The 22039-nt window shown below is 44.7% G+C and overlaps 1 protein-coding gene across 1 annotated transcript; it reads right to left on the bottom strand.

The window, feature by feature from the left end:
- Nucleotides 1–411: 411 nt before the first annotated feature.
- On the bottom strand, nt 412–21557 carry GABRQ (gamma-aminobutyric acid type A receptor subunit theta). The gene is made up of 9 exons (XM_037060260.1): nt 21156–21557; nt 19021–19109; nt 13564–13631; nt 11289–11509; nt 9436–9518; nt 8768–8905; nt 8037–8189; nt 6522–6757; nt 412–5955 (listed from the first exon to the last, which is right to left on the bottom strand). Exons 1-9 carry the CDS (start codon nt 21302–21304, stop codon nt 5173–5175), a joined length of 1920 nt encoding a protein of 639 aa, XP_036916155.1. The 5' UTR covers nt 21305–21557; the 3' UTR covers nt 412–5172.
- Nucleotides 21558–22039: the final 482 nt, after the last annotated feature.

The following is a 22039-nucleotide window of genomic DNA, read 5'->3' as shown; positions in this document are numbered from 1 at the left end:
TAGCCAGCGATATTGAACATCTTTTCATGTGTCTCTGGATCCTCTGTATGTCCTCCTTGGAGAGAAGTGTCTGGTCAAGTAGAGATTTTTAAAATATTTTTCATGAAGGCCCCTCCAATGGGAATAAACGTGGACACATTTTGGCACCAAAATGGCTTGCCATGTTTTAAAATATTTTGTTTCAAATGGCTTGTGCAAAAATGGAAACTAATTTAAAATGTGATGTTATCATTTCCCATCTGTTTGAAAACCATGGATTCAAATGTCCTGTGGTATGAGGAGGGCAGTACCCAAAGCCAGGGGTGGGGAAGGTGAGGTGAGCAATGGAAGCCAGAAGTTTCCTGTGCTTAGACAAAGCTCCCTACCAACTCAACAAAGAAACACATTGACCCATAAGCATATTTGCCATTATATATATTTATTTCCTTCTTTTGGCTATTTACAAAACTTTATTTCAGCATATTTTTCAGAAGCATAATTTTATGTTTCTTCATGTTATCCTCCTTTGAAGTCAGAACTGATCAAGTCTTTTTCATGCAAGAATTTACATTTAATATGAACAAAGGGCACCGGTTATTTTGTGGGGTGTTTGCTGTTCTGCACCCTTTTGTGTGTCAGGCCATCCAGGGCACAGGGGTCTTATTCCTTCTCCTTTCTTGGTGTTTGCTGCCTGGGCACAGCACCTGTCCCAGAGACATACATGCGTGCATCTGTAGTTTTACTTTATTCCATCTGTCTCCAGAATGACACTGCCTTGGCTGTCTTTTGAAGATTTCTTTGGAACTGTGGTCAGTTGCACCACACCTGGTCACCTTCAATTCTGTTGATGACTATTGACCCCAAAGACAATCTGGCAAGATGGTGGATGTAAAGTCTCACACATGTTGAATCAGCAAAGGTGAACCTGACCGACTGGGGCTATTTCATAATTGAAATATATGAGAGAGACACTATAACACCCTCCCCCTCCCAACCATGAAAACCCAACACTGATAATAAAGATTTCATATTGATCACAAGACACTATACGACAAACACAAACACACTGCACTTTGTAGGACAAATCACAATTTCCTTTGATGTGCAGCACCACAGTAGGGTACCATGCAGGTGGATAACTTAGCAAATGCATTCATTAGTTAATAGTTCAGAGGATTAGCTCTTTTATGTACAGAATAAGGAATGGCCAGTCTCAGCAAAACAGCTCTAAATATGCAAAGAATTTGGAGCCTTGCTATTAACAAGATGGCATGGATTGTAAGAATGCATTTGACAAGCTCTGGTATGACCCAACAGATCATCTGTTATCTCTGCAAAGGCACCCCACAATGGCAGATGAAATGAGCAAGAATTTGGTAGGAAACATGTCACGTCCCCACAACAAAATGATACTTTGGAGAAATAGACAGTATCTTTCCCATAGTAGTGATGGAGAGGGGATTCTAGGGAGAAAGTTAATATGATAGTCTATGTGAGGAAAAGAAACGGAAGGTGGGTAGAGGAGTAAAGTGGGGGGTTGCTCCATCTCACACTCAGCAACAGTCTTCTCTCTTCCACAACTCCAAATATCACCACACAAGCACTCTCTGATTGGCTGGGGCTGACAAAGCCTCCATGGGCTGAATCCCAGGAGTGCCTTGCTAGATGCTCTGGACTTCCAGAGTTACTTGGTGTGAGGTGTGGAGTGTGAGGGGATATAGGCAGCCAGTTAGAAGAGGGTATGCCTGTACCACTGGGGACAGCTGAGGAGGGAGCTCAATGGCAATGCTGAAGACAGAACATACATAGAACATGACAAGAGAAGATCTGGCAATTTTCAGGCTAAAATGGCCAACTCCATGGTAAATTCAGAAGGTTCAACTTTCTTAAAAGGTGTCATTGCCAGACCTCCACCTCACCTTGACACTTAACCTCACACAGCATGAGTTGCAGTAGAGTTCAACACATTGCAGCACATTAGGGCAAGATATTCTTTTTAAGGTATACTAATATATCTAGCTACATGGATCTATAAGATATTTACAACTGGCCTCTGTACCATTCTTCAGGGTTTGAGGTCTTCCTGTGCATTGCTGCCAGACATATCTTAAAACCCCCTTTTTTGTCCCCCACTGCTCCAGTCTCTTTCACTAGTATGACCTCACCCTAAATGAGCTGCTTACCTCCTACAGGGCTCATAGGCCTTCCAGGATCCTGGAAACCCAAACCAATCAATCAATGTTTAAGCTTTTGTGTAGTCATGGTAGGAGCTTCATATGTAGGGTCATTGCTTTCCCTCCAACCTGGATCTCTCTGTGAGGGGTGTCCAAAAAGAAGCAATCTAGACATTTCAGTGGCAACTTTCTTGTTCTTATCTGTCTTACAAGGTTTGTTGGTGTGTGTGTGTGCATACAAGTGTAAATGCATGTGATTGTGTCTGTGAACATACAGGTGGCAATGTTTGTGTGTATGTATGTATATACTGATGAAGGTGAGTGCCCAATGTGTGTATGCATGTATGTGTGACTGTGTAGGTCTCTGTGGGTATGAACATGTAGGAGGCTATATTTATATGATGCCTGTATAGAAAAGAAGAGAAGAGATGACAAGCTGGGCTGAACTAGGCAGTCAGTCCCTGGCGCTCTTTGTACTTCTCTCCTTGGTCATACTTCTCACCCCATTGATTATCTCTTTCCTTGGAGGAGGTGGAAAGAGGAAGTTCCAAATCCAAGGCTGAAGTTCAGCCAAAAACCATCCCAGGGTGACTACTAAAGCGCCCCTGCCCTGAATGGGCCTATCACCACAGTCCATGCCTGCAGCCATCTCCCAGGCACCTTTGGTTCTCTGCATCCAGTTGCTAGCAGCCAATTCCCTGGGCCATTTCCTCACATCACCCACCTGCTTGGGGCTGCCTCCAAGGTCAGGCTTACAAGGCGATTGGAATAAAGGGATGAGTTATAAAGGCAGTAATATAACCATGTCTCCAGTTCTTTAGCTTTCTATATAATACTTCTGTTCTCAATGCATCTTCAAGGCATCCCAAACATGTCCTTCCAGGACAATGCAAAATGCTCTTCACTCCCAGCTCATCCCACCATTGAGCATTCCTCCCTCAAGGCACTAAATTATCACTTCCTAGGACTCTAGGACTACATTCACTTCTTCTGTGTCTTCTATCCAGGAGATAGCACAGATGGGTGGAGGGAGAAAGACAGGAGTGGATGGGGACCGGGAGATGCTGCTCCTTGGAATAGGAATTGAAATGAAACAGTTAATCAGCCTGGCCAAAGAGCTCCCGCCTCCTTATGTGGGAACAGGCCAAGGGAATTCTGGTGGTTCTAGAAGGGCCACCAATAAGAAATACATATGCTTCCAGGTGTATTTCCTTTCATACCCATTCAAATCATAAATAAACATAGGTATGCACACATGCACTTGGACACACAGATTATACCCATGTGTATATGTGCAAGCACACACACACATAACTCACAAGTTTACACACTCTTTCATAGGGGTGTGCACAAGCATGTATGTATCCACACATTGTTATATATACACTCTTAAACACACCAATAAAGATTTACACTGATATACATATAGCTATACAGCTTCTTAAATAGTTGTATGTGCACACAGAACCACCTTGATGCACACACACACCCTGGTATACACAGAAACACAGTTAAAAGAGGAGGTGGCTGAGGAGTTTTAGGGCAGGCTGCCTAGGGAGAAAGGAGGCCCATAGGCTGAGTGCTTGGCAAATCTTGTTCCCCCATGGCCTCCATCAATGAGGTGGAGTTGCTTGGCAAGTTGGAGCACAAGCTAATTTCTAGTTCCCTTAGGAGCCCCACTGTGTGGACAGTGACCATATTCCATATGTTTGGTTCACACTGCCGACCAGCCTCTTCCTGCAGATATGCTCCAGGTGTTATAGAATTAGGTCTGGTGCATGGTAGAACCTTATTGAGTAACCCATTTTTAAAGGGGAGGGGAGAAAAAGGGAGCTCCTCAATTGGGAGAGTTAAGAGGACAAGAAGAAGGAAGAGTAAGTGGGGTGGCTCTATCACCACTGGCTGCACATCCTCAAGCTCCAGTTTTTTCCCTTGGAACACTGAGGAGAATGTGCTTTGCCTTCCCTGGCTCACAGGGCCTCTGTGAGGGTCTGACAATGTGATGGATCAGTGAACTCATTGACACTATGCACTGGACAAACAGAAAGGATTAGTATAGAGATTCACGACAGTTGTTCATTTGCTATTCTAGACCAGATGGTGAAGTAGCAGGTCAGAACTTTTCTAACCCTAGTCTTGTTTCACCAAGTGCTTGCTGACTAGTGATCAACTCTGCATCTGACCTATACGCATATACTAAACTACCTATTGCCAAGAGTTCCAAAGCAGAGATTTAGACAGGAGAAGTTTCAATTCCTCCAAAGATGTCAGTTCAATTTGGGTAATCTCCAAACCGACATCACTCACCCTCTGCAAGCTCCTGCTAGGAAAATGCTCTCACCCTGACATCTTGCTAGCATCTTGACTGCCCACCTACATTCCACTCCCAACCCTGTGCTACAACAACACACTCTCAAAATATGGCAGACAAATAGTGGGGAAAGTCACTTTCAAAATTCAATTTCCCTAGGGCTAGTCCCTTGCACTCCCAAGCCAAAGCTGCTCACCTCTCATGTACCCTAGCCCAATCAAGCTTGACTTTCTTCCCTAAAACCCTAAGCAGTAGATGAGCAAGGGTCATAATCCCTAGCAGGAAAAAGAGGGGGAAAAGGTAATGAAAAAATCAACACTTCAGGGGGACAGAACAGCCCCCAGAAATGTTTGTGTGTAAGGCGCAGCTCCTTCTGTCCCTCAGTCTGGCTCCTCTCTGTCCTCTCCACATTTCCAGGGGCTTTTCTGTGCTGATTAGATGTTAGAAGTCTTTGAAAAGGTGACAGTCTTCTAACAGAAAAGGAGAATCAATGAGTTATTTACTCTCTACTCCTCAATCCCTTTCCTTCAAGCCAGAACACATTCTTTCCAACTACTCTCCACCTCATGTTTATAGAGAGAAAGGTAGAACTGATTCGACTGCCCAAATAACCTAAAATAAAACAAAGGAAAGAAGGCAAAATAAAACCAAAAGAAACTGTGAAAGGAGCACAGCACAGTGTCCCTGCTGCTCTGGGGCACTATGAGACTAAATGGCATTGTATGGCCAGTAAACAACATTGAACACCACAAAGGCAATAGGGAAGATGATCCGGGACCACTTGTCAACCTTAGAGACGTAGTCAGGGTCAAAGAGATCATACAAAAACCTTTCACTGAAGGAGTACCCAGGGCTTGGGGGGCAACTATCACCAGACTCTGAATTACTGTCCTCATCTTGATCAAAGCCCATGAAATTGTCACCATCACGGCTCCACGTAGTGTCATCCTCATGCTGGAATTGCATCCTAAGGTCCGGGTAGCCACATTCAACTTTGACATCATCAGGCATGCTAAGATACTCCTCAGATCTTCTAGGTATCTTACCAGGGTTGCAGCATACTTCTGGCACACACCTCTGGTTGTGGACATGTAGGGCCTGCTCTGAGGTGGAGGAGAGATCATTCAGGCTTTCTCTTATGGCCAGCCAGGACTGGCCTGAGAAAGAAGATAGTGAGCTGAGGCTTTCTGAGGTGGCCAGTGGGGCCTGCTCTGGAATAAAGGTCAAAGAGTTGAGGCTTTCTGGGCTTGCCTGGCAAGCCTGCAGTGATCTAGAGGGAGGAGAGACACTTTCATCTTTGATGTTAACATGATCACCCTTTGAGGAGACAGTAGATAGACTCAAGAAATCAGCAGACTCAAATCCTACATGTATAAGCACTTTTGGGGAGGGAGGAGGGACGGGTCCTTCTTCACCAGCACTTGTAATGTGATTGTTGATCTCTTCCACTGACAGAATCTCCTCTTCCTGGGGTCTCTGGTGCACATGGGGCTGAGGAACAGGACCAAGAGGCTGTTAGCATGTAAGAAGTCCCTGGTGGCTGCCAAACATGTGTTACCTGGGGCAGCTGCTCCCTCTGGAGTGTTGTGGGGTAGACAAAGACAAAGCTTCCTTAGGCAGGTGAGATTGGGTTCCCAGTGCAGTAAGGGGTGGTGCTTGACATTAAGGTAACACCAGCAGCAAAAGTCTCAGCATGGCTTTGGGAGTCAGAAGATCAAGGGGTAGGCCAGCCACTATGGTGTCTCTTTCTTTCAGCCTACCTGTGCTCCCTTCCCCTCTGGCTTCATTTCTTTCCCTTGGAAGCATGCTAAGCAGACTGGATTTGAAGGTCAAAGGGTAAATCTAGCCCTGCCACTTACTAGCCTTGTGACTTTGGACAATGACTCAACTTATAGAGGATGATAAATTTTTCTATATGTCTTTGTTATCTGGTATGTGTATCTGTATATTAAAGGAATTACTAAAAATGTGAAAGGGTCAAGTGCTAAGCTTAGGCTAAAGAAGTACTCAGGGGAAGCTGATTATTAGTCAAAATATCAAACCTGCAGGCTCAATACCTGGTAGCGATAGCGGTTCATAATTCTTCGGGCTCTCCTATGTTGCCTGTGACGGCGCCGAGTTCCTCCTCGGTTGTAGAAAAGATAGTTGATGAACACATATTCCAGCAAGGACAGGAACACGAAGAAGAAGCATGCAACCATATAGATGTCGATGGCCTTGATACAAGAAAATTGGGGGAGTTTATCCCGCAGATGTGAATTGATGGCATTCAGGATAAGCATTGAAGTCAGACCTATAAACAACATGGCACAGGTGAGTGAAGTTCTTGGCAAAGCCACTGGGCCCACATTATACAGAAAGGGAGCAAAGACCAATCTGGGGTGGGGAGGGCTCTCAGCAAAAAAGTCCTTCAGTTCTCTAGGCCTCAAGGCCTTTGCCTTTGGTTCCCGCTGCCCTATCTTTACACCCAGCCTGTGCTTTGATGGTCCAGTGACTTCCCATTGCTCTTAGGATCAAGTTAAAGATCTCCAGCTATGGTTTCACAGTGATTTACATGCCCAGCCCCATTTTGCCCTAGAATGGCCCTTTCCCCTTTTGCCTTCTAGTCCATAGGCATTTCTTTATTCCCTTAATACTGAGGTCACATCCTTAGAAGGTTTTGTGAATCCTAAAATATTACAGGAATATAAAGTTTTAGTGTAGCATGTGCTCCTAAGGAAGGAGGCTGAGGAGTCTGCTTCAAAGATGGTGAGGGAGAAACTAGACAGGGATCTGAGACATTATTCTTCAGGGTGGGGCTAGATAAACTTAGGAGCTGATTTCTTAGGCCCCTCCATGGTACTGCTCAGAAACTTTTGATCCTCCCCATTGTTTAGCCATGAAATCCCAACTGCCTGAACTGTATTTTTAAGGTCTTCCCAAGTCATCCCAGGCTCTTTTGCTGCTAGTCTCTCCACTTCCCCAGCTCCTGCCAGAAGTACTCTATAATTCAACCACCTTTTAGGGCCCCTGTGCCTTTAGTCAAGCTATTTCTTCTTTTAGGGAATGTCAAGTCTTGTGTCTCTGTCTCCTACAAGTCTTGAAAACCCAGTTTGTGCAACACTTTCCTGATGCAGTTTTAGCCAAGACCTGGGTGACTTCCTCCTGGACTCCACTATCATCTGCATAAGCATTCCACTAGATATTCATTGAATGCAGCACTTCTGGAAGCTGTCTGCTGCCTAGTAGGGCATTTGATATGTTGCTTAATAACTGTTGTATTGCATTTCTGATTTGTATTTATGACTTGCCCATTCATTTCTGTATTTAGAAAATAATGAATTCTGATACTTTGGGCCCAACATAATGAAGATTCCAGCCCTGATTTTTTCACACCTGTCTCCAGTGTTGGTCTCCCTGCTGAGGATTGGCTAAGTACCTGTACAAATGCCTGTTGGGTAGGACCCATCTTGTTTCCTTTCCTGTGCAGCCACACTCTATTCCTAGTACTCTTCCCTTGTTTTCAATTTTTTTCTGAGTGAGATGATCCAAGTGCCTTTCTGGGACTGGGGGCCAGGGAGGACAATACCTACCCACTGTCACCCTGGTTACAGAGAATTTATAGTTCATCCAAAACGTTATCCAAGAGCCAGTGGTGATGAGGACAGTAGGCCAATAGATTTGCACAAGGTAGCTGAGAATTCCCCTCTGGACCAGAAACCGCAGTATCAGGCGTACATAGGAACCTGGCAGGGAGACATACTGATATCAGGGTGGAAAGGTTAATGTGATCTTCAGGGTAATGTAGAGAATGGAGGAAAAGAAACCAATGGGCAGTTCAGCCTCTAATATTCCAGCCTGAGCAGTCTGTCAAACTGACCACATTTGCTGCCATTAGGCCATTGACAGTGGCATGTGTCAGTAGACTGCTATGACAGAGCAAGCCTGCTTTCTCCTCCTTCCTTCCTTCCTTCCTTGCTCCATGTCAACTGAAGTTTTGAAATTGGAGAGACATGACATGTTTCAAAGCTGCAAAGAGTTGGAGGGTGAGGGGCTGGCCCTGAAAGGAGGCCTATTTTTATAAACAAGAGCATGAATCCTTTACACCTGTAGAGTGTTAAATCTGACCAAGTGATTCCACACCCATTTCCTTATTTACAGAGGGTAAACAACTGAGAGTTTATGAAGGGATTTTGGAAGCTTCCAGAAGGAGAAGGAAATAATAAAGGAGGCAGTGCAGAGGTCTGAGGCAGAGGTCTGAAGGAGTTTACTAGGGTACAATAAAAAGACAAGATACAGGAGACAAGAAAGGGGTCACACCCACCTGTGTAGAAGCGTTCCTGTTTGCTAGTTACTGTCTTTCCCAGGAGGGTGAACTGAGGGATGTGTAGCTTCTCAGTCCCCTGGACGGCATTATCCTCGCCTTCCCAGTATAACATGATGTCCTCAACTGTGTAGCCATCTGGGAGATGGCGAGAAATAGAGTCAGTCAATCTCAGAAAACAGGCATAGGCAGATTTCACACCAGAGCAGTCTGTGGAATCTAAAACATGGTCAGAACCTGCACTTTTAGGGCTTCCTTTGTGTTTTGCTGACTCTGAGCATGGACAAGGGAGGCACTTGGAAAGAAAACTGCCAGTTTGGGGATTTTTAGCGAGGAAGGAAAGCACAGCAAAGATATGTGCTCCTACTCACTAGCTGGTGCACAATTTCCCAATATCAGGGTGCGATTTCCCCATGGGACTATTTACACCTTAGAGGCCACCTTCTCCCAGATGTCATATCTATCTATCTATCTATCTATCTATCTATCTATCTATCTATTATCTATCTACCTATCTATATATTTATCTATTTATCTATCTAGTAGAAGAGAAAGGGAGAGGGAGGGAGTAGGGGAGATATGCCACCCCTCTCACTATCAAGTCTGTCTGGTTTTCTGATGGTCACAACCACAGGTAGGGAAGAAGGGGCCACAGAAGATAGACGTACAGCTCTCCACCTCCAGCTTGCAGGTCTGCTTGTCCAGAGGGAAATTCTGCAGATTCATAGAACAAGCTGCTGTGGTAGTGAGTCTGCAAAGAAAAAGCAAAAGGAAGGAAAAAGTGAGTCTAGCCAAGTTAAGCAACCATTCCTGAGAACACTGCAGGAGTGAAAAGGAAGAGTTATCCCAAGGACTGACCTGTCCCAACACTTTCCTATACTGATTGCATTAGAGCTGGGCCCTCCCTCCCTCTCTCCATCTCTTCTTTTTTCCTTCCTTCCTTCCTGGAGGAAATCTGAGTATCAGTTGTGTAGGGAGGAGAGAGGAAAATTTTATGTGACAAAGAAACCAAGAGATCTGGCAGGACTTGAACAAAGAACACATGTGTGGCATGTCAGGACACCTCAGGATGTCAGAAAGAAAAGGGCCCTTGAGGAAACCGAGTACAGAGAAAGAAAGATGGCTTTCTTGATGAAGAAGCAGTAAGGCTGTCAAGAGCAGCTCCACATCTGCTGTGTAGTGGTCATGTGCAGTCCTCAGGTATGGATGTGAGCAGTGTCCCAGGCCCATCTTTGGCCATGGAAGCTGCTCCCACCTCACAATGCTCTCATCTCTGTGTATCTGCCTATGAGGGTACTTTGGACTAGCACAATGCCAGTGAGTATAACTGGATAGAAGGGATTAGCCTATCTGAGAAGGGCCATGAAGTGTTGGACAGGGGATACAAGTTGCCACGTGTTGGGTTTGTGACAGGAATCTGAGGAGTGGTCTTGGAGAAGCCAGGGAAATGGGAGGAGTTACTGGTGCAAAGAGGGTAATTTTAAAAGCTCTCTGCAGCCTCAGCTGGGTGGCTCTGCCCCACCCCTCATCCTGCCCTCCCCATCTGTTAACCCCCAGCCTAGTGCCTTTCAACCCTTGAAGTGATTTCCATTTTGCACAGTTGATATGGTGTGTGTGTGTGTGTGTGTGTGTGTGTGTGTGTCCCTTCTGTGAATCCTCCATGCAGCAGTAATCAGGTGAGGCTCCCTTTAAGTGAAACAAGTGTGACCACTGTCCTGTTCCTTGCAAGCTTTGTTGTTCTCCAGCTCGAGTGCCTTGGTCCATGGGAAAGTGGATGGAGAAGGAAGAGGGAAACAAGAGACAGAGCAAGAGCATCCTAGGGAAAGAGAGACCCAGAGATAGAGCTGAACCCTGGCAGCTACCTCTTGGAGAAATTTTCTGAGCTAAATTTCTCTGTCATGCTTGTCTTAAGAGATGGTTTGTAAGAGCTGATGCTGTGAGGAAAGCCATGGTGGCCATCTGCTATGCTATAAATAGGTCAGTGAGGAGTTCCAGCATGCACACATTCTGTGTGTACAGGGCTATAGACAACAGACCCATACTACACACCTCTGGGCCCCTACATGATACAAATATGAGCAGTAGCAGAGATTAGTCTCCCTCTCTCATTGCATGGGCTTCAGAATTTATGTCTCTTTCCCTCACTTCGTGGGGGAGAAAAGAAACAAAGATAAATAACAGAATGTATTAAGTGCTAAGGCAGAGGGAGAGCTCTTCCAGTTGAGAGAATCAAGAAGGAGTTTTTGACAAAGAGGCATTTCAGTTAGCAATTTAATGATGGCCAAGATTTAGATTCACAGAAAGGGCCTTTCCAGACAGAAGTAACAGCAGAAGCCAGACTGTGGGGACAGAACAGCCAATGATGTGTGTAGGAAACTGGGTAGGATGAGTGAGGGAACAATGCAAGACAGGTTTGAAAAGCAATAGGATCGTCTGTGTGTCCATTAGAGTGCATTTGTGGGTTTCTCAGTGGGAAGGAGGAAACCTGCCAGGAGGGTCCTTAGGCCCCTGGGGAACTCACCGGAGGCCATACTGAACTGTTCCATCTGGGTGAAGCTGAAACATCCGATTTTCCACAGTCATTTCATGCACAAAGGCATCCTTGCTATTTAGAAAGTAGCAGTCAGGGACCCACAACTTCTCAAGCATCCGATAGTCCAGAGTTAGGTTCAGGTTAGTTTCATAGTATGCTAAACGTGGATCTTTCCAGGTCTGATGAAAAAATACTGTGATCGTATAGTCCTAGGGAGAGAAAGGTAAATCTCAATTGTACTCGAGGTTGTTCAGCTCCCTGTTTTCAGATAGTGTGTGTATGTATGCAGGTGTAAGAAATACATTATAACTATAGTGAGTAATGAAACATATGTAAACATGTTAAATGTCAGCTATTTTTAAATCGTTGTTCAATTACACTTGTCCCCATTTCCCCGTATTATTCTACCTCACCCTACCCACCTCCACCTCCCACATTCAATCCTCCTCCACCCTGTTGTCTTTGTCCATGGGTCCTTTATACATGTTCCTTGACTTGAACCTTCTCTTTCTTTCCCCTCTTATCCCCCTCCCCTCTGGTCACTGTTAGTTTGTTCTTTATTTCTTTCCATATCTCTGATTATATTTTGCTCACTTGTTTTGTTGATTAGGTTCCACTTAAAGTTGAGATCATATGGTATTTGTCTTTCACTGACTGGCTTATTACACTTAGCATAATGCTCTCCAGGTCCATCTACACTTTTGCAAAGGGTAGGAGCTCTTTCTTTCTCTCTGCTGTGTAGTATTCCATTGTGTAAATGTGCCACAGTTTTTGATCCATTCATTTACTGATGGCCACCTAGGCTGCTTCCAACTCTTGGCTATTATAAATTGTGCTGCTATGAACACTGGAGTGCATAGGTTATTTTGGATTGGTGTTTCAGGGTTCTTAGGATATAATCCCAGCAATGGAATAATAAAATGAACCTCTGATAATTAAAATTCAGGTTAAGTAATAGAACATTACCAAGAACTTTCAAGCTTGAATGCACCTCTTCCAGAACATATTTCCCACACTTCCCAGCAGGAACTATTTAAATCTTATATTTAAACGACAATTCCCTTGCTTTTTGTTAAGAGTTTATTGTTTATGCATCTATTTCCAGGAAACATATTGCTTAGTTGGACCTATTTTAAGATTTTTTCCCAATGGAATCATCCTATGTATATTCATAATTTTCTTTCATTCAACGTTGTATTTGTGATATTCATTCAGACTGATGTATGTAAATAAAATTTGTTCACTTGCACTGCCTGAATATTAGATAATATTTCCTTATGTAAATATACTATGTATATTATTGTGTGAACACACTATTCATACCAAAATCATAATAAGAACTATGAAGTGAAAGTTCCAGGTTATACCCCCTCCAAGAGCAGATGGAAGTTTCCAGCTGGTGTTGTCTGACTTTTGATTATTGTCAATCTGGTAGATGTGTAATAGGGTCTCATTGTGGTCTTAATTTGCATTTCACGGATTAATAACAAATTCAAGCATCTTTTCATATGTTTGTCTGCTACTCAATTATCTTCACAAAAGTGAAGTTTCTGGGCCCTGGCTGGTGTAGCTCAGTGGATTGAGCACGGGCCTGTGAACCACAAGATCACGGTTCAATTCCCAGTCAGGGCACATGCCTGGGTTGCAGGCCAGTTCCCAGCAGGGGACTCACGAGAGGCAACCACACATTGATATTTCTCTACTTCTCTCCTTCCCTTCCCCTCTAAAGATAAATAAATAAATAGTGTTATTTAAAAAAGTGAAGTTTCTGTTCAAATGTTCTGATAATTTTATTTGTTTTTTAATATTCTTATTAATCCACAGGAGTTATGCATATTTCCCATATCAGCCCTTTGTGTTGCAAATACCTTAGTCCACTCTGACTTATCGTTTCACATTTGTTATACTGGTTTTGTTTGTTTTATAGAAGGGAAGTTCCAGAAAGTTTGGCTAAACAGAATTTTAATTTAGTTGAAGTTATCAGTGTTTATTTTTATGTTTGTGTTTCTTTTAAAGTTGTTAGCTACCATAAAGGTGCAAAGTCAGTGTCTTATATTATCTTTTAGAAACTCTGTAAGTCTTTTAGGTCTAGAATCTATCTGGGTTTATTCATTTTTTATTCCAGGTGGTTTCAGTTTCCAAAACCTACTGTGTTTTTCTATGTGAGCTCTGTTGCAGGTCAGAACAACTGGGGTTGGCTTATGACCCTGCCCCTTGTCCCATGTAATTTGTCCCATCTTATGGATGGAGTTGACACACTTACCATAGTCATTTCTGAGATATGGTCAATACTGGAGATATACATAGATATTCCCACAGGCACAGGAGCACCTACAATACACGAAGACCACTATTACATGCAGGGTAGGTAAAGGGTAAGAGTGTGGACTCGGGAGCCAGGCTGCCTGAGTTTGAACCTCATTTTTGACACTTACTAGCTGTGTGACCTTAAATAAGTTACCTAACCTCTCTGAGTCTTAGTTCCCTCTTGGGTAAAATGGGGATCATTTATAGCACTGATCTCATAGTTAATGCAGGCCAAGTACTTAAAGCAGGGCCTGGCCCTTGACATACTAAAAGGAAGAAATTAGGGCAATATAAACAGAAAATAAGGTGATGAAGCATTCTAGTAATAAATGTTTTCCTGATTGGAACTCAGGAGCAATGAGCCCCAAAACAAGAGCTAAGATTTTGGGTGTATATGAGCATATTTGTGTGAGTGCATGTGGGTGTCCGTATTTGAGGCAATGTGTTTTTGTGTGAATGTGTGAGCTGTGTACATGAGTTTATGTGAGCATGTTCACATATATGAGTCAAAATGTGTTCATGTGTAGGTGAATGTGTCAGTGTGCATATAAGTGTATGTGAGCATGTCTGTGTGTGAAAGAATGCATGAGCATGATTGTGTCTTTCAGTAGTAAGTGTGAGCACATGTACAAGCGTGTAGGCATGTTGTGTGAGAGTGAATCTATGAGTGGGTTCATGTGCAAATAAATATGTGAACATTTGTGCATTTGTGACCTTGTCTGTGAGCAAATTTGTATGTTCATACATGTTTGCATGTGAGTGAATGTGTGACCATGTACACATATGAGTGGATGGGAGCATGTTTGCACGTATGGTTATTTAAATATTAAATATTTTAATGTTTTTGAGGGAGTGCATGTGTGAACATGTCCATAAGCCTGAGTGTATTCACGTGGATATGTGAGGGAGGGTATGTTTGTTTATGAGCCAGTGAGTCTATGAGCACATTTCTGGGTGAGTGAATGTGTGACCATGTACATGTATTAGAGTGTACTGTATGGGGGTGAATATGTGGGTTGTCTGTGTAAGCTTATTCATGTGTTAGTGTATTTGTCAGCATGCCATGTGTGAGCAAATACATGGTTATGTCTGTGTGTGTAAAGTTGTGTTTACATGAGTGTACGTGAGTATGTTTGTGTTGAGTTTATGTGTCTGTATGCAAGAACATGTTCATGTGTGTCTCTGTGTGAGCATGTTATGTGCATGTTTGAGGGAATGTGTGTGCTTGTGTGAACATTTTTGCATATGTAAGTTGATTGGTGTTTATGTGAGTGAATGTTTGGGAATGTAAGTAAATTTATGAGAGTGTGACTGTATGTGTTTGTGTGAGTGAGCATGTTCATTATTGAATATGTGAGTGTGTTTGTGTGTGGCCTTGTTCATATGCAAGTGATCAGTGCAATAAGTGATCACACTTATACACTCGGACTCCTCGCATATATGTGAGTGTATGTAAACATGTTTATGTACATGAGTGAATGTGAGCATGTCTGTGTGAGTGTATGTGTGTGACTAAATGTGTTACTATGCCAACATGAAAGTGATTCTATGAACATATTCATGTGTGTTAGTATGTTGCTGTGAAGGTATGAGTGAAATATGAACATGTTAATGTGTGCAAATTGGTAAACATGTGGACATGTTTGTGTGTGTGAATGTTTGTATATGAGTGAATGCATGAGCCTATTTGTATGCAAGCAAGTTAATGTGGGAGTGTGTGTATTTGAATACATAAGTTCCTAAATATGAATGTCTAAGCATGTGGGTAAATTTGTGAGTGTGATTGTGGATGTGTGTGTGTGTGTGTAAATGTGTGAGCATATATTAATTGTAAGCATGTGCATGTGAGTGATGTCAGTGTGGACATATGTGTGAGTAAATCTGTGTTGAAGGGTGTTTGTGTGTATTCATGTGTGTGATTGAATGTGTGTGTGTTTTTGTCTCCTGGCTTTCTTTATCAGGCCTAGATGTGAGTGTTGCCCACTCAAATGTGAACAGGGATATGAAAATATGTGCTAAACTATAAGGTGCTGTGGAAAAACACATTTTATTGTTTCCTTGTTTACTTAAATCTACCTTCACCCAGCTCCACAACTAAGCATTATTCTATGTGCATTACATCACACTGCTGCTATGGGAACATGCATGATGCTTGTAGTTCAGCCTGATGGTTTCACCGCAGGCTGACTGCCCCAGAAGCTGAGCACCAAAGTGGGAAATGTGTAATTCCTATCCCACTGCTTCAAAAAGCAAAGTGCTATTGGGAATGAGTGTATGAATGGCAGCTAAGAAGTCAATGGGCCTCTGTGAGAGGGCATAGCCCAGACTTCAGCATTCAGGATTATTGTGAATAATCTCTAGTAAAATGCTCTGTAGTGACAGAGGTTTCTAGAAACAAAGTTATTTATTATAGGCTTTCAGGTTTCCTACATGCCTTCAAAGGATGAAGGCTGTTTTAGGCAGGTATCAAGCCCCAGAGAGTCCAGGCAGCTATCCCCTCATCACCTCACTCTACTGTCAGATTTCTCATCCTAAACCATTAGTGCCACTCAGGCAACCTTAACCCTTAAAGAGCATAGCCCTGTCCAAGGGCTCCCAGTTAAAGGGGCAAGTAGGAGCTGAAATGCACTCACCAAGCCATGTGTCCTGACTCAAGGATGTAGTCTGGGAGAAGGTGACCAGGGACCTTTTGTAAGTTTATCAACATAGAGGGGATACCTTATGTGCTAGCAGGGGTTCAAGATGAGAACTCAGCTAAAGTATCCCACATCCCTGAAAACATAACATAAGGGAGCAAGAAGCTTCCAGATAAAGTGTCTAAATGCTCTCTCTGGGTTGATGGCTTCAGCCCCATATCCCATTGCTGTCCCTCCTCATGGGCTCAGGAAGTCAGGAAAAGTGGGAGAGGGTAACCACTTCCCTCCCCTGGGAAATCATGCTGCTCTAACTCCTCTTTCTTCCTAGAATCCATCAGAATGCCAGAGGAAGACAAATAAATAAAGGAATGGTGATGATGTCCCATTTGTTCCTTCACTCCACACCTAGGTAATGCCAGGTGCTGGGCTAGATGAAGTCCTCAGGGACTTGCCTTTGGCAACACTGTGGAGTCCACTTCTCTTGCCCAGAAAGAAGCAACTTTGTTAACTTTCCTTGGCTCTTCCTCCTCCTCTTCTCAAAGGCATACTATGGCTCCTTATTGAAGCTGACCACAGTTAGGTGTGGCCTCTGCATGTGGGGTGTGTGTGTGGCCTTGAAATCCGATTTCACCTCAGACACAGAAGGGAATCTGACTCTGTCTAGTGGGAGGCTTTATAGGTTGTCCTGGGTTCCCCCAACCCTGAATCCCCTGACCCAGCTAATCCACTGATTGCTTTCCCCCACAATATAACAGCCCTAGACTTAGAGCCTATAGTGTTTCCTTTTGTGTAAATGCTAGAAGGTCCCGTGTTGTCCTGGTCCTCTCGCCTTCACCTACTGTTTTGCCAAATCAGGGACCCATCTTTTTTCATAGAGCACAGTCTGCATGCTTATAAGCTTAGTGTAAACCAAAAGGCTAGGCATTGGATATAAACAAATCCTAATTAGCTCAAAATATGATTGTCAGGGGCCTTGGAAATATTGTGAACAAGCCACACCTGACAATCCTCAGAGGTTGGACCTTGTCCCTGCTCCCTCCCCCTGGCCCTGGGTGCTTTCAGAGATGGCATCTTGAAACAGTTTGGTATACTTAAATGACTGTTGATCAGCCTTTGCTGAGAAACAAGAGAACAAGGAAAAGAGAAAATGTGGTAACTACTCCCTTGACACCCACTGGTGTTTGGTGTGACTGATTCAAAACCAGTGTCATGCAATGGGATGCTGACTGTCCCCTCACACCTGAATTCCCATATTGAAAGAGCTTGTGTTCTGCTCTCTCCACTCCTGCTTCCCCATCCCAGTGCACACTCACCTTGGATCCTGGGGCTGCACCTTCTGTCCTCATGAAAGGAGCACACAACAAAGGGGACACTAGTGAAGTCTCCCTGCTCTAAGCTTAGCCCAGGGTGACCAGGTTGGTTTTCAAGGTGCCCTCCTAGGCAGATCACTGCTGCACCCAAGCACTGCCCGCCAACCCCCCCCCCCCACTGGTCTACTGCAAGGGAAAGTCCCCACAGTTGTGTGCCTTTTATCACGGAGGCATTGTGTATTCAAAAGACCTCTATTCATATGTATAAATGTGACCCATTAGCATTTATTAACCCACTACACTGTGAGGGATCTACTTCTACCACCTGTAAGAAGTAGAGTGCTCTCTCTAACTTAGCCGCTCTGTTTTTTAGCTCCTTCTCTGTTCCTTTGAGAAGAAATGTGACTAACCTCTATTTAATGCACCCTTTCTTTTGTTTGTCCTTGGTTTAGGTTTCCTGGGCCAGAGGATGTTACTCCTGTTCTGTGGGTTTCCTGTAGCTTAAAGGCCTGGTGATCTAGGTCAGTTGCCCTTTCCAAGGTGGCAGGTTAGGTAGAGATATAGGGAGAAACTGATATATTGGCTTCCCGGAGGTTCACTTTCCTTGTCATTTCTTATCTCTGTGCTTGAGATCTGAGCGCTAGGCTAAGGAGTTTGGATTTTATTTGGCAGTTAAATAAAGGCATCAAAAGTTCCTGTGGTGAGCCCTGGCCAGGTAGTTCAGTTAGAGTGTCATTCAGATATGCCAGGTTGTGGGTTCAATCCCTGGTTAGGGCACTTAGAAGAAACAACCAATGAATGCATAGATAAGTGGAACAGCAAATCAACGTTTCTCTCTCTCTCTCTTTCTCTTCTCTTTAAAATCGATAAATAAAAAAAATTAAAAATGTTCCTGAGGTGATCAGGCTGGATTTATAAAAATCACACTGCCCGCAGAGAGCTAAATGAAATTAACCTGCTGGGAACTAAAGGTTTGGGGAGCGGGGACAGAGGCAGCAAGACAAGACAGAGAAGACCATGCCCTTAGTTTTGAAGTAGCTGAATTGGGAGAGTATCCAGGGTGTGCTCAAGTAGAAGAATTTGTGCCTTCTCCATATATGGGGCAGAAGACTGTAGTCTGAGAAGCATGGCCTGTGTTTTGTCTGGCAAACCCATTTCTGGGGTTAGCATTTTTCAGCCACAGCAGGAAGTGTGCTTCAAGCTTGCTCTGTGCCATTGTAATAAAATATATGTGTGTGGTGGGGGGGGGGGCAGAAGTCCTCTTGCATAAGAAGGTAGAGAAGTGGGGAAAATTCCAGGGGTAGAGCAAAAGGCCTGCAGTTCTCTCAGTAGGTCTCCACAGGGGAGAGATATTAAATGTTGAGCCAGAAGAGTGCCACTGATCAGCTTACTAAGTGGGGCTGGCTTATTGTATCTCAGCTCTGTTTCACCTAACACGAAGGTTTCCAGTGTCTGGATGTGTCTTACCTCCAAAATTTGGTCTCAGACGGGCATCATATTGCGATAACACCCTGTCCAAAATCTTGTGAACCATAGCTTCATTTGCACAATTTTTGCTAAAACAGAGAAGTAATCAGTAAATGTCATGTTGCTTCTCAGAGAACAAAGACAAAAGAACATGCCAGGTGTCAACTTGCCAGGGCCTTACCTTCTCCTACACACATGCAGACATGTACAGTCATACATGTATGCAGCTCTCCCTGCTCCCCTCCCTCCCCACAGTGAGTCAGCCAGAAGAGAAGCAGTGACGCAGACTCCTCTTTCCCGCTCCTGACGCAGAGTCCTCTTTCCCCCTCCCCCTCCATAGCTTTCATCTAGAGGATGGGGCACACAGATTGGATCCCTGTTACCAGGCAGGATTCTGGGTGGGGAAGAGAGGAGCCTATAGGAGATGTGGAGAGGGGATGGAGTAGGGAGGTAGAAGCCCACAGATAAATGCATTACTTCAACCCCATAAGGAGCCCCACCTTAACATCAGCCTGGATACAGCTTTCTGGGTTGGTGGGAATCCTCCCAGGGACACCTAATTGCCCCAGGAAATGTCATATTCTACCCTCAGTGCCGTCTTGAGCTGAGCCAACCAGTTTACATCTTCCAGATCAGTAATATTCCTCCTATCTAGGCTAGGACTGGGCATTTTGTTATCACATCTATGTGAACCTTCTTTTTGTACACCCGTTTTTAAGACTTGGCCTATAGCATATGACACAGAGACAGATCTGGCTAATGTAGCCAGATTTATGACCCTCACCCAACGAAACCATTTCAGATTCTTGAGGCTCAGGTATGCCTTTAAAAAGACTTGTATTCTGGGAGCAGGTATCTCTCTGGCTAAGCATATGCTTCCAGCTTAGATGTGTTTGGGGTGAACATATGTAAATGAACCCAGCTCAGCCCCAGAAAGCTGGCCCTTCCAGAAGTCTCTGATGTGCTCACCCAATTCACCTTTGGTGGGTCTCTTTTCCCCAAGAGGAATTTGTGAATTAGAAAAGTCCTGGGTATCACTCTGACTATTAGAATTTTTGATGCAATGACCAGAGAATGTCAGCCCCTGTAAATCTCAGTGTGTGTATGTGTGTGTGTGTGTGTGTGTGTGAGCATGTTCAGTAGCACAGTCTCGTATGTTGGGTGGGGGGTGAGGCCATTGCAGAGTTGTCTGCTGTAACCTTTCCCAACCCCCCCTTTTTCTGAATACATGTTCATTTCTGGTTTGCCATTAAAATTATTTCCAATCACCTTTAATGACAAAATTTTATTTTGTACCATTCTAAAGTGGACAGATAAATTATTCCAGAATTAAAGTAATGCGTTCCCACCTGTTCAGGACCACACATTACCTATATGTCCCACTCAGGTTTCTTGGCCACTGCAAATACACATTTCTGTTTGATTTACATGTAAAGGCTGACTGTTTAATACCTCTTCACATATTTGCATACCCAAACAAAATTGAAATCAAACACAGAAAAAAAAACACTGAATCTTCTAATGTTTTCACAGGAGTATGTACAAAAGTGCATCTGTCTATATTATTATACAGCCACTAATCGCATTGTCTGAGCTCCTGTGAGGTCGAGTCAATCATTTCTGTCTGCGGCATCAGAAAAGCTCCTCATTGCTCAACATGCACACGCAAGAACACACGCGCGCGCCTCAGGGAACAGACTAAAATGCGCACTCAAACAGGTGTCTCTACTGTCTATATTTTGAGAATTGCCCATCACCCTGTACTATGTCCATCCCAATCCCACAAATGCCAAAAGACGTCATTGGGAAAAAGCTTCCCATAGTCTTAGTCCCTGGGGATGGATGGCAGACCCCCGGGTGAGGGCATCCTCTCCCCACCCCAGGGTTTCAGTTTGGGCACACGCAGGGCTCTTTCAGGTGTTACAGAAACAGGTGGGCTCTGGTAGAGGCTTCTATTTCAATCGGTCACCCCCACTCCCACCTAACTCCCCTCTGGGGATCGGCAGGCAGGGCCCAAGTGCCAGAGCTCTTGCTATCCTGGGTCCAAGTCTCCCCCAGCCCGCTCTGTCCAAAAGGCTTGACGTTCCCCGCCTGACTCTGTTGCCACCCGGCCCACCCTGGTGGCATTGGCTTACCAATTAAAGACGTTCTGGACGACTTCAGGCACAGTAGAGGAGAGCTCAAAGTGGAATTCCGGGAGAGGAGTAGTGTTGTGGCCCTCTGAGAGCCAGGTCCTGATGAGCAGCAGGAGCACGGCGGCTCGAAGCATCCCTCGGATTCCCATGGCAGCAGAGCTCTGACGGCCGGAGAGCACGAGAGAGCCAACTGCCACCTGGGACAGGGAGGGAGTGGGGACGGTGCAGTGCGAGAGGAAGCTTGGTGGTCGCTAAGAGTCGCCTCTATGGAAAAAGTAACGAGTGTACTGGGAGCGGGGATGGCGGGAGGAGCAGCCCCCGCAGCTCTGCGGCAAGCAGCGCCCCTTGGACGCGCCTGGCAGCAGAGATGGAGCCCTCCTCCGCCTGCTTCTGGCTGCGACTGGGCACCCAGCTGGAAGCTCAACAGGCTCCACCCACTCAGACGGCAAGGCCGAACCAATCCAGCAGGCTCCTGGAGCCGCACTAAAAGGCGCGCACTCTTGCTTCCTCCCGCAGTTTGCGCGCCGCCGGGCATCACCCCCTTCCCCCGCCCCTTCAGGCCTCTGCAGTCTTCCCCAGGCCAGCCTTTGATAGAGATAGGGGCGGGACCAGCCGGGGGATGGGGAATGCTGGTTACTGATCTTCGGCTAGGGGCATGGGCCTGGTCCTGCTTTTCCTCTCTGCAAAAAATGTAAAATGTGCGTTTGTTTTGGAAAAGCGTGTGTTCCTGTGTGTGTGTGTGCGCGCGCGCACGCGCGCGCGCGCGCGTGTGTGTTGTGAAGGGAATGAGGTGATTTGACTGCTCTGGCTGAACATACGTTCTGAAAAAGTTGGACACATTTGGGAATCAGAAGGTATCTGACTGGTGTTCATTCTCAGCGTGC

This window comes from Sturnira hondurensis, unplaced genomic scaffold (assembly GCF_014824575.4).
Source record: "Sturnira hondurensis isolate 20B ecotype Veracruz unplaced genomic scaffold, ASM1482457v3 Scaffold0011528, whole genome shotgun sequence".
Lineage (NCBI taxonomy): Eukaryota > Metazoa > Chordata > Mammalia > Chiroptera > Phyllostomidae > Sturnira > Sturnira hondurensis.
Note: the sequence above shows the minus strand (reverse complement) of the source record. Positions and strands in the feature narration are given on the sequence as shown.